Source organism: Marmota flaviventris, chromosome 3 (genome assembly GCF_047511675.1).
Source record: "Marmota flaviventris isolate mMarFla1 chromosome 3, mMarFla1.hap1, whole genome shotgun sequence".
NCBI lineage: Eukaryota > Metazoa > Chordata > Mammalia > Rodentia > Sciuridae > Marmota > Marmota flaviventris.
This window is the reverse complement of record NC_092500.1, coordinates 71213751-71227008: the sequence shown is the minus strand read 5'-3', so window position 1 is coordinate 71227008 and position 13258 is coordinate 71213751. Positions and strand designations below refer to the sequence as shown.

The 13258-nt window shown below is 35.1% G+C and overlaps 1 protein-coding gene across 1 annotated transcript in view; it reads right to left on the bottom strand.

The window, feature by feature from the left end:
* Positions 1 to 12885, bottom strand: part of Nell2 (neural EGFL like 2) — a 384451-nt gene extending 371566 nt beyond the window's left edge. The window contains exons 1-2 of the mRNA XM_027934141.3: positions 12807 to 12885; positions 12246 to 12374 (exon numbers count right to left, since the gene is read on the bottom strand). Of these exons, the coding sequence (XP_027789942.2) occupies positions 12246 to 12374; positions 12807 to 12861 (184 nt within the window). The 5' untranslated portion in view covers positions 12862 to 12885. The remainder of the gene's footprint in view (positions 1 to 12245; positions 12375 to 12806) is intronic.
* Between the last annotated feature and the right edge of the window lie 373 nt (positions 12886 to 13258).

Genomic DNA, 13258 nt, shown 5'->3' with positions numbered 1-13258 from the left:
ATAATTTTACCCTCTCTACCTCTGGATGGTTTGTTTTGTTTTTTAAAGAATATAACTGAAGGGCTGGGGTTGTGGCTCAGAGGTAGAGCACTTGTCTAGCATGTGTGAGGGACTGGGTTTGATCCTCAGCACCACATAAAAATAAAATAAAGGTATTGTGTCCACTTATAACTGAAAAAACAAATATTTAAAAAAACAGAATATAACTGAAAACCTGACACCAGATTTTACTCTATTTGTTCTGAGAATTAGCTCATAAATGATGGGGAGAATCTCTTCAAGACAGCATTTACTATAAAATACTAGGTTAAACACCATATGACTAAGATATTTTTAACTGTCAAGATCAAGTTTCCAATCACCCCATAAACACAGCACACTTTTAAGCATAGTTGAGAGTTGGATGAGGGCTTAAAAGAAAGTTAATTCAGTTACAAATAAATGAATGCTAATAATGCTCAAGAGATATATTAGTTTCCTCTTGCTGTTATAACAAATCATCACATATTTAATTGCTATATCAACACTTATCTCACAGATTTAGAGGATGGAAGTTCAAAATGGCTTGCACTAAAGTAAAATCAAGGTGTAGCAGGGCTGTGTTCCTTTTTCAGGCTCTAAAGGGATACTTACTTTTTTTCCTTTTTATAGCTTCTAAAGACTGTCCACATTCCTTGGCTCATGTCTGTCTTCTAGCCTGAAAGCCAGCAATGGCCAATTGAATCTCACACTGCATCAACCTGACACTGACTCAACTATCTTTCTGTATCACATTTTAAAAACCCATATGATTACATGGGGCCCAACAGATAATCGAAGGTAATCTCCTTATTGTAAAGATAGCTGATTAGTTGAATAATCTTAATTACATCTCTAATGAGTTCCCCCTTGCCATGTAACATAACACATTCATAGGTTCTTGGGATTCATATATAGACATTTGGAAGATTATTATTCAGCCTACCACAGTCTGTTCTGTGACCACCAAAGATTCATATCTATCTGACATACAAATACATTCATGCCAACTCAAAATACCCACAAAATCTCATCTAAATCTTAATGAATTCAAAAGCCTTAGAAACAAGACATCAGCAATATCTTGGCATAGGAGGACTTTTAGGGGATCATCCTCTGTGAAAATACACCAATTTGAACAACTATCCACACATAAAAATATCATCACAAGAGCTAAGGAAACCAGATGTGAGATTACAGAACCTGGATGTAGTACAGAAGTAAGAAAAGATAGACTGAATAGGGGGGAAAAGGCAGTTTTATATTATCCACGTCATCCCTCCCAAACCTCAGGGAGCAGAGCTTATGGAGACATACTCACCACTTGGGAGAAGTAAAGGGAAGTGAACACCAGGCTTTGTATCAGACTTCTTTGTATCAGACTTTCTGCAGTGAAATATAGCACTAGACAGGCAGCCATGGCCCAAGGTTCCAAAGCAATACCCACAGACAGAGCCTTAAAGACCACTGTAGTGCCAGGTAAGATCATGCAGACTGCAGCTTGGGCCTATTGGGAAGACTCTATCTTTAAAACCACCCACTTCCAGGAAAACCACAGTTACCCTAAGTACCAGAGTAGTCGGTACATGAAGCTGACCCTAACTGACTCAGGCTGCAGGCCACCCTCAGACAAGCCAAGCTCTAGGCCATTCCCAGTACCAGGCTGAATCCTGCAGTTCCAGGCTTCAACACCAAGCTGTCCCACACAATCTTACTCATTAGGCTCATCCCAGCAAATAGAGGCTATAGGCCTACACCAGCACCAGGACAGTCCCTGTGGACTCAGGGTGCAAATCAGTCCCCCGTGAATATAGGCTCCAGAACTGCTGCACAGATTCAATAAATAGGTCCACACCACTGCATCCAGGCAATAGTCCTAATCACCTGCTAAGAAAGCACCAACACAGCCTGCCCAAGAACTTCAGCAACAAGCCCACTGACAGAACACAACATATAGCCCTGCTGAGAATCTCTGGACACGCTGACCAATAAAGGGCTTTCCCAATCAAAGCCAGCCTACAAGGACTAGGAAAAGTTCCATTTCAAATGCAGAGTCATTAATATAAGGCAACAAGAAACATGAAAAACCAGAGTCATAACACTATCAAAAGAACATAATAATCTCCCAGTAGTTGGACCCAAAGAAATGAAAATAAATGAACTGAGTGTCAAATAATTAAAAAATAATGTCTTGAAGAAGTCAGCAAACTTTAAGAAGATACTGGGAAATAATTTAACAAAATCAGGGGAAAACAAAACCAATATGATAAATTTAATAGGGTAATTGAAATTATTCTTTAAAATCAAATAGAAATTAGAGAGCTGAAAAATACAGTGAAAGATATGAAAAATATGATAAAGAGCAACATCAGCAGAACTGATCAAGCAGAGAAAGACAAGGCGAACTTGAAGATAAGTTATGTGACAATACACAAGCAAAGGAAAAAAGAACGAAAAGGAGTAATGAAACTCTGTGGGATTTATAGGACAACTGACATCAAAACAGAAAACTTTACAGTTATGACAGTTTAAGGAAAAAAGAAAAGAGGGTTGAAATCTTGATGAAATAACAGTAGAAAACTTTAAAAATGTAGAAAAATATATAAATATACAGGTACAGAAAGGTCAAAGTTCTCCAAACACTTTCAATGCTAACAATACTGGCATAACAAATATCATCAAGCTATCAAAATTCAAAGACAAAAGAGAATCCTAAAAGCAGGAAAAAAAAGAACCAAATCACATGTAAAGAATTTCCAAAAAGGCTAACAAAAAATTTCTCAGAAGAAACTTAAAGGTCAGCAGAAAGTGGAGTAACATGTTCAAAGTGCTAGAGCAAAAACCCTACCAACCAAGAATACTGTAATTGGCAAAGATGTCCTACAAAAATGAAGTAGAAGAAAGCCCTTTCTAGGCAAATGAAAGCAGAGAAAGTTAATCAACTCTAGACATGTCTTATAAGAAAGGGTAAAAGGACTTTGTCAAGCTAAATGACAAGGACAATGAGGAGTAACATGAAAATGTAAAAGTATAAAACTCATTGGTAAAAGTAAGTACAAAATCAAATTTGGAATATTCAGACTGTAACAGTGTTGTATACATCATTCATAACTTAAGTGTGAAAGATAAAAGACCAAAATATTAAATGATAAAAGTTACAATTATTTGTTAACAAATACACATATAAAATATGTAAACATTGACACTGTTAATACAAAATGTCTGTGGGTAAGGTAAAGTGCAAGGATTTTATTTTTTGAATGATCAAATTTAACTTGTTGGCAGTTTAAAACTGCACATTATTATACAAGATGTTTTGTGTAAGTCTCATTGTAACCACAAAGGAAAAATCTATAACAGATATACAAAGGATAAAAAGTAAGCAAATCATCACCAGACAAAATCACCTAATAACAAAGGAAAACTTCAAAAGAAAAAGGAACTAAAGAGTCTACAAGACAACCAAAAAGCAATTAACAAAATAACAGCAGTAAGTCCTTACTTAGAAATAATTACTTTAACTCTGAATATATTAAATTTTCCAATCAGAAGACAAGTGTTCTTAAATGGGGTTCCTAAAAAGAAAAAAGAATCAACTATAAGATGCCTAAAAGAGAGTCACTTCACCTTTAGACACATGGAGGATGAAAGTGAAGGGATGGGAAAAGATTTCTATGCAAATGAAAAACAAAACAAAACAAAAAGGCAGGGGTAGCTATACTTAACTCAAGATAAAACAATAGACTTCAATACAAAAATTGTAAATTAAAGAAAGGTCATATGTCATATAAGCTCTGGGGTCAATTCAGCAAGGGTATCTAACAATTCATTGTAGAGAAAAATGGACCCAAATCAGAATAACTAAATACATAAAGCAAATATTAATAGATGTGAAAGGAGAAATATATTAAACCAATAATGATATGGGACTTCAATAACCCACTTTCAGTGATGCACATATCATTCAGACAGAAAATCAATAAGGAAACATTGGACTTAAACTATACTTAAAATTAAATGGATCTAATAGATATGTATACAACATTCTATCCAATAACAGAAAAATACAAATTCTCAAGCACTCATGGAACACTCTCCAGAATAGATCATTTGTTAGGCCAAAAAAAATGAGTCAACAGATTTAAATAAAAGACTGAAATCAAATATCTTTTCCAACAACTATGGTATTGCTACAATTTAAATCTTAATTGAAATAGAATTGTAAGTTCAAGTCAGAGCGGTTAGACCCTTACCTCAAACCACATACAAAAAAAATCTCAAAATGGATTATAGACTTCAATGTAAGACCCCAAACCATAGAACTACTAAAAGAAAAAGTGGGAAAACCTCAAGGGCATTGGTCTAGACAATAATAGTTTGAATATCACACCAAATCCAACAAAAGCAAAAATAGATAAGGATTACATTAAACTAAAATGCTTCTGCCTAGTAAAGAAAGCAACAAGTGAAAAACTAACCTACTGACTGAAAGAAAATATTTGCAAACCATAAACCTGACAATGGGTTAATATCCAAAATATGTAAGAAACTAAACAACTTAATAGCAATTAAATAAGTAAACCAATTTTTAAGACACAGAGCTGAATACACATTTCTCAAAAGAATATTCACAAAGGGCTAGCAGAAGTATGAAAAAATGTTTACCATCACTAATTACTAAAACCACAATGAGATAGCACCTAAACCTGTTAGAATAGAATAAGTCTTATCAAAAAGAAGTAAAAATAACAAACATTGCCATGAATGTGCAGAAAAGGGAACCTGTGCATATTATATTCTCACTGATGAGAATATAAATTGGCACATCCTTTAAATTATGGAAATCAGTGTGGGAAGTACCACCAAAAAGTTTAAAACAGAACTACCATATGATCCAGCATTCTCACTTCTGGGTGTAAATTCAAAGGAAATTAAATTATTATGTCAAAGAGATAAATGGACTCCTACTTTCATTATAGAATTATGCCCAATGGCCAAAACAGAGAATCAACCCAAGTGCCCATCCTCAGATGAATAAATAAAAAAAATGTGGTGTATATATACACAATTAAATGTTGTTCCACATTAAAGAAGAAAATTCTGTCACTGTTGATGACATAGATGGACCTGGAAGCCATTAAAGTAAGTTAAATAATCCAGGCACAGAAAGACAAATACCACATGATCTCACCCATATGTGGAATCTGAAAAATAACTCCTACATGTAGAGAGTAGAACAATAGTTACCAGGAGCTGAGTGTAGGAGAAAAGTCATCAGGGAGATGTTGGTAAAAGGATAAACATTTTCAGTTAAATGGAGAAATAAGTTCAGAAGTTCTGCTGTACTATATGGTAACTGTAATTCTTTTTTAAAAAACTCTTTTTTAATATTTATTTTTTAGGTGTAGATGGACACAACACAATGCCTTTACTTTTTGTGGTGCTGAGGATCGAACGCAGATCCCATCCGTGCTAGGCGAACGCTCTACTGCTGAGCCACAATCCCAGCCCATATGGTAACTGTAATTCTAGAGAGGAAAAAAAGAAATGAAAGGTAGGGGTAGAGCTCATGAAAATCAAAAGGATATCAGTAGAGTAGAGGAAAGAGACCAGGAAGAAGAAGGGGAGGGAAAGAGGGAATACTGAACAATAATATTGTCCAAATCATATTGTTATATTGTATGTATGTATGTATAATAACAAATACTACCATTATATACAATTATAATGCTCCAACAAAAATATTTTAAAAACAAAGCATTATACTTTCAAATAACTCTAGGACACTAAATTTTAATTGTCCTCATCAAAAAATTTGCAAATATGTGTTAAAAATTAACCTGCTGATCAGCTTTATTTGGATATTCCACAATGTACTTAGTTAAAAACACATTGTACTTGACAAATGTTACAACTTACATTTGTCATTTTAAAAACTATATTAAGAATAATAAAAGTTTCAAATCTTATATAAATCAGGTATAAGCGAGGCTCCAGGCATAATTCATTCTTAGACACAATAATAGAAGTTAAAAAAAAAAAGGCTGGTCACCATACATAAGCAATTTTGAAATCCAGACAGGAAAACCACATGGTGTCAAGTTTTGAGAATAATCCTCTATGATTCTTAACTTCATCTACTAGCATCTCATTGCTTCCTTTTAATTAAATTTTCTCTTTTTGAGAAATTATATCCCATCTGATTGAAATGTATGATATGTCAAGATCATTGTACTGTCATGTTAACTAATTAAAAAAAATAAAAAATTTTTCTTTTTTTATGAAAGGTGACCCATGTTTACAACAAAGAAGTCTTTTTCTTGCTTTTAGAAATTTTGAGATTTTATCCTCAATTCACAATAGCTAAACTATGGAACCAACCTAGATGTCTTTCAATAGATAAATGGATAAAGAAAATGTGGTACATATACACAATGGAATATTATTCAGCCTTAAAGAAAAATGCAATTATGGCATTTGCAGGTAAGTGGATGGAGCTTTAGAATATCATGCTAAGCGAAATAAGCCAAACCCAGAAAACTAAAGGCCAAATGTTTTCTCTCATAAGTGAATGCTGATCCATAATTGGGGGTGCAAGTTACAGGAAAGAATGAAGAAACTTTGGATTGTGCAGAGGGGAGGGGAGCAGGTGTTGGGATTGAAATAACAGTGGAATGACTCAGCCATTATTACCCTAAATACATGCCTGAATATACTACTAGTGTGATTCTGGACCATGTACAGCCAGAAGAATGAGAAGTTGTGTTCCATTTGTGTACAATATGTCAAAATGTATTCTACTGTCATGTACAACTAATTAGAACAAATTTAAAAATTTTTAAATAATTTTTTTAAAAGTGTTGCTTTCGGGCTGGCGTTATAGTTCAGTTATACAGCATTTGCCTCACGTGCATGAGGCACTAGGTTCTATCCTCAGCACCACATAAAAATAAATAAGTAAAGATATTGTGTTCATCTAAAACTAAAAAAAAAAAATTAAAGTGCTGAGTGCTGCTTTCTACATGATGGAAGGACACAATTCAATTAAGTTTCCTACCACTACAAAAACAAGGATATTCTTTCCTCTAGTTTATAATAACAAGTTCTTCATTTCCATCTGAGTCCTCTTTGACAGTGTCTTTAACATCTATATTTTTATCAACAGTCTGTTCATGATGACTTAGATAATGTTTAAGGAGATTTAGATTCTCTACCATGCTCTTCGCTTTCTTCTGAATCCTCTCTAATAGAGTCACCAACATCCATATTTCAATTAAAATCCTATTCAGGGCAATCAAGAACTTTTTTGGTATGTTCTCAAAATTCTATCTGCCTATTGACCAACTCCAAAACCACTTCCAAACTTTTAGTTATTTCTTACAGAAGTACCCCACTTCCATATACCAAAACATATTAGTTTCCAATCGCTGCTAAGACCAATCACAACAAACTTAATGACATCAGTCAACATAAATTTATTACATCACAATTCTGGAGGTCAGAAATCCAAAATTAGCCTAACTGGACAAAAATCTAGGTGTCAGCAGTGCTGTGTTCTTTCTGAAGACTCTAAGGAAAAATATTTTCTTGACTTTTCCAGCTTCTAAAGACTTCTTAACAATCCTTAATTCTGGGCCCTCTTCCATCTTGGTCTAGCCTTTTTCACATCACAAAACTCGAATACTGACTCTGATCAAAGAACTCTGATACTGACCCTTCTAGCTGCCTCTTACATATTTAAAGGACTTGTGATTACAGAGGGCCCATGCAGATAGTCCCTTGCAGCTTCTTTATCTTCTGACCAGCAAATTAGCAACCTTGTCATATAATATACATAAAATTCTCAGGTTCCAAGAGCTAGAACAGAACATCTTTGAGGACTATTATTCTACCTACCACAATACACATCTATATAATGATGGCTTTTCAATTCTGCTCTATTAATGTGATCTACCATGTAACCTGGTCCCTGCTATACTCATTTGCTTCATTTCATATGTGTCTCCATTCCTCTAGACTTCTTCTATTTTCTCAAATGCACCATGCTCATTCTATTCTCAGGATCTTTGCTCATACCATTCCCCTTGCCTGTGTTATTCTTCCTCCCTGAATTCCCTCAGTCTTTCTTTCCAGACTCCCCTTATGTATCCCTCAATTATCAGCATAAATGACTCTTCCTCAGACAATTTCCCTGACCCTTTGATTCCCCAAACTAGAATACAGTTCCCATTACACCCACAGTTTTTCATATAATTTATCTTAATGGTGATTAAGTTATCTGTATAGTTACTTAATAGCTGTTTTTAAGGCACTATGAAGACAAAGGTAAGTTCTACTTCTTTATCATACACCTAATAATGCATAGGAATAATTCATTTGGATGAATGAATGTAACTTGCTTAATATTCATAACATTATTCATTTTATAATCAAGGATACTTATGCTTACCGAAATAAAGAGCATTCACCATAGTAACATAACTAGTCTCTTTAGTTTCTAAGTCCATCTCTTAATCACTGTGTTATTTTACTCTACTGGGGCATCAATGACCATCACCCCTAAGTTTAGACGTGCCCATTAACTATCATACAAGTACTTATTGACACCTTGCTTTACTTAATTCAGTTACCTTGGCCTACTAAATCAATGTCCTTATTTCATTCCATTTTCAAACTAGCATGAGAGTAGATTTGTGAACATTTTTTCTTTTTATATTTTAATGTTCTTTAAAAATAATTACTAAATTTACTTTTAAATTATCAACTCGGGAAAAAAATACACTTTTATTTTATCTACTTCTGTGGGGATTAGTAAGATTATAAAATCTATGAACATTTTAGAAGAAATTTTCTTAAGCCAACAGATGAAACTATCTATTTTGGGAACCTGGAAAGATGAATTGTTAAAAAATCAAAGATCTAAAATTCATGCTTACTTTGCAAGAAAGTCCTAAAACTTTGCTTCTGTGCACTCTCATTCCTGATCTTTTATATACACAGAGAAAAGAACATTATTGTGATTGTTATCTTGGAAAACATTTCCTAGACTTTAAAACAAAGTAACTGCACTAGTCCTTAAGATTTCAGGACTCTTTGTTACTATTTGTAGGCCTTTCTCACAGTCAGAATTCACTCCTCCATTTCTTTAAATAATAATAAGTGTATATTTGTAGCTATGAGTAAGAATACAGCTAGAAATCACTAATGTAATGTAATGCCATATATATTGCCTGGACACTTTTTTCTTAGGAAAACTAATGTAATAGGGACAGATTGAAAGCCACATTTATTAAGTAATGATTTAATTTAACATCTTAAAACTTAAATTTCTAAAGCAGCTATAAAATAAATTTTAACAACAATGAAACCATTTTAGTGATACTATGGTTGCTATTACAATAAAAAAATGACTTTGAAATATATTTCCATTTGTTGTGACTATAAACATATAATAATGTATTAATAATATATTCATGTTTCATACTAATTTACAAAGATTATTCATAGTTTCAAAAAGTAGTGAATTGTATTCATCTCAAAAATAACTAAAGAGAAAAATGAAATAGGCAAAAGGAAGAATTAATATTAAATAAGTAAAAATCTGGATATATATATATATATATATGTAAAATATATACATAGAGAGAGAGAGAGAAAGAGAGAGAAGTTTCTTTATTTTAAAGCTAAGAGAGAGAAAAAAAGAGTTTTGTTATTGCAATAGAAATCTGACAGTTCAAAATCTCTTCTATCTATTTAGAACACATCTGATAGCACAAAGAGACCTATATGATAGGTTCATAAGAAATCTGAGAGCATCTCGCAGATTTTTGTAATTTGTTATTATTCCTGCTGTGACATTTTACACACCATATAAAATATCTGCAGTACCCTCAATTCACTATAAATGGGTCTGTAAAATCTCCAGAGTTCCAATGCTTTTGTTTCTCTAAGCCCATGAGATACAATGAAGCAGCAAGACTCAGAACTGACTTCTTAACAAAACCTTCCATATCCTAAAAGCAGAGAAAATACCTTTACAAAGTAATGCAGAACTACCACTCAGAGTCAAAGGTCCACTTGTTTTCAATTTTGGAATCCAAATGTTATAAAAAGAGAAATCACTAGAGCATAATCAATACATCAGTAATATATGCCTACTGAGAACACAGCAGGCAGTAAATACTTACTGAATGATTGGCTACATGAAATAAAGTTCATAATTTGGCAGGAAATGAAATCACATCTTCAAAAGTATATTTGTAAGCATTTACTCTGTCTCAATATTGGGCTTGGTATCAATCGTGAAACAAAACAACCAAATCATCAATGTACATTAATATCTAGTTACTGAAGATGATTCAAAGAAAACATATTTCATGTGTCTTAGTATTTGGAACATAATGTCTATCTTAAAGAAGCTGGAAATTCAATAAAAATAAATGCTAAACATTCTTTTTTTTTAATTAACCAGGAAAAAAATATTGGTTCCTTGAGACTATTTTCAAGAAACTGTCTGATATCTAGTTTTCCAATTGTCTCACATAAAATGTACATTCCTGAGGGTTCCTATTTGTGACAGTTCAGGCATTCTTCATATGAAGCCAGGAAGAACACTAATAGAATTTAAAGGATCTTTGGAAATATGAAGAGCACTTCAATGCCATTTTTTATTAGAAGCTTTAGATTCTTTAAAGTTTTCAAGTTACTTGAATTGGCAGTAATGAAATAACTTGTTTTCCATTTCACAGAAACTGAAAATCAGAGATAAAGTAATACACAACAAAAAGCAAAGGCTTAGCCCGATAACATGCTTATTAAACTCTGAATTTTGCTTACTGCTGAGCCTTTATTTCCTTTATTAGATTGGGACATTGTTTTTAAAAGATACAGTATTTAAGCCCCACCCTCCAAAACAAGGTCTTTAAGTAAATAAGATACTATCTTAAATATCTGTCACAATAAAAACACCAAATTAACAATAAAATTAAAAGGACAGTTTTTAGAAAAGAAAATTTCACTTTAGTTTCTGGTAAAAGCAAACTTGTTTTAAATAAATGCAACACATGTCAATTTCCTCCTTTCCCAACTGTGAGCTTTGGTGTTACTGTCCATGGTGACACATACTGGCTATAACAGGCAATGACACCACTAGAGAAACACTCAAGTTTATGTGATTCCAATTTCTTGGTGGCCGATCTGCTGGAGTGGATGTATTTTGCACATTCAACCCTTTATTAATTATGAGTTGCACTTCTTAGGAAGACATGGCCCCAAAATAGCCAAAGAAAAATCTAGCTGGCATGGGGAAAGATGCCTTATTCCATCAGATATGTTGAACCATACTCCATTTCTTTTTTCCCTTCATCTATCTTTCACCATATCTAAATCTAGTGTTTTCTGTGTTTAGATACCTTTCAGAAGCTCATATTACAATATCTTTCCACAAACCAAGTAATTTTCAAAAGCTTTACTAAATCAAAATTAAAGTTTATTGCACTGAAATTTGCTTGTGACTGTACAACACATTTAAATATAATTTGAAAAGTAGTCATTTGCGCATAGCCCTGTCCACTGACTCAAAAAAGTTTTAAAATCATAAGCATATAATAAATGGCTATAGATGACATTAAGATTTTTTTACTTAAAATATTTTAAAATATTCAAAGATTCAAAATATTCCTCTTGTCATTTGGTGGAGAAGGAAGAACGATGATCTTTCCGTGATGAATTCTGCCTTACATATAGTGTACTTGTGATATACAGTAGATTAAAAAATACTAAGAGGTATACATTTCTCCAGAAACACTACCCCCATAAAGAAAGGTCTCCCAGTAAGGCACCACTGCACCTGAAACTTTCAGAGATCAATGTCTTAACTAAGATTAAGCTATCTTGTTTCCTACCTAAATCAATTTCACCCAAATGAGGCGTTTGTGTTACAATTTATTGTTCCCCAGACTACAAAATCAACCATCTGCCATCGGGGTTTCGGATAATTAAGGGACTCTTCATTAGACTGGCAAGAGTACAAAATGAGGAGTAAGGTGAGGGACTGGAGAAAAACCAAGACACTTAAAAAGAGATCCGACAATGTGTCTTACACTCAACCCTCAGCTCAGATACTGTCATCATGAAGCAAGGCAAAGTTAGGAGGAGAGGCCGGGCCAACTCTCCCCAAGGCTATCGCAACTAAAACCGCACTGGGGACTTACTGCACTGGATCATACCTTGAAAGAGAAAGGCTTTTGTCCCATTATGCAGCCCTGGGACCTGGCGCACTCCAGCAGTGGACTCTCCAAGTTCTAACTCTGTTAAGACGTCGATCTGCAGGGAGGGGTCTATCCCAAGCCCCCACACTGGTGGAGTGGGGAGGAGGAGAAAAGAAAGAAAAAGCTCCATTAAAACGCAATTCTCTTACTCCAAGGCAGCAAAGAACCGCGTCTTCGCGACAATATTGAGAAGTGATGACGAGAGGCGACTCCCTCCTCCACCGCGGAGAGCCTTACCTGAGATCAGCAGCCAAGCTTTAAATAGCGGGGCACCCAGTCCTATTTCCATGACCTACTTTAAGCCCCTCTCTGTAGGAAGTTCCCCCTCAGCCCTCAAACCTGATCAGCGGTGTGACCCGCCTCACTGTCTCCAAGGCAAGCACACACACACACAAATTCTAAATCCAAACCCGCCCCCTACTCCAGACCTACTTCGGGTCCAGGAAAAGCGAGGCGTTCCCCGCCAGCCCCCAGGCGGGAGCCATCCCTTTTCCCCGCCCTGGCTCTACGACCACTCACCTGCCCCGAGACCGAAGATCAAACAGAAGGTTCTCAGTAAGACCCGAGACTCCATGGTGTGGATCTGCTCAGTCCATCGTCTCCCTCTTTAAAAATAAAAATAAAAATCGAAGAGGTTCTTGGAATCAAGCGAGAAAATAGCGTGTGCCTCTCCTCCAGCTGCCTCGGGTTTACTGATTAGTAGGATTAACACGATTTGGTTGCCTAAGAAAGAAAAGGGAGGCCCCCGCAGACGCGTGAAGAACTTAGAGCCTCCAATGCGCTCATCATTCCCACACGGAGAGCCCAGGCGGCGGAGCGGGATGGGAGGAGATTGGGAGGGAGGGGTCTGGCTCGCCCAGGACCTGCTACGCCGGGGAATTAGCTCCGGAGCCGAATAAATGCAGCCCAAGACGCGCACACCCTGAAGAAGGAAGGCGGCCCCTAGAAAGCCTGGGCTGGGGCAGCCCCGC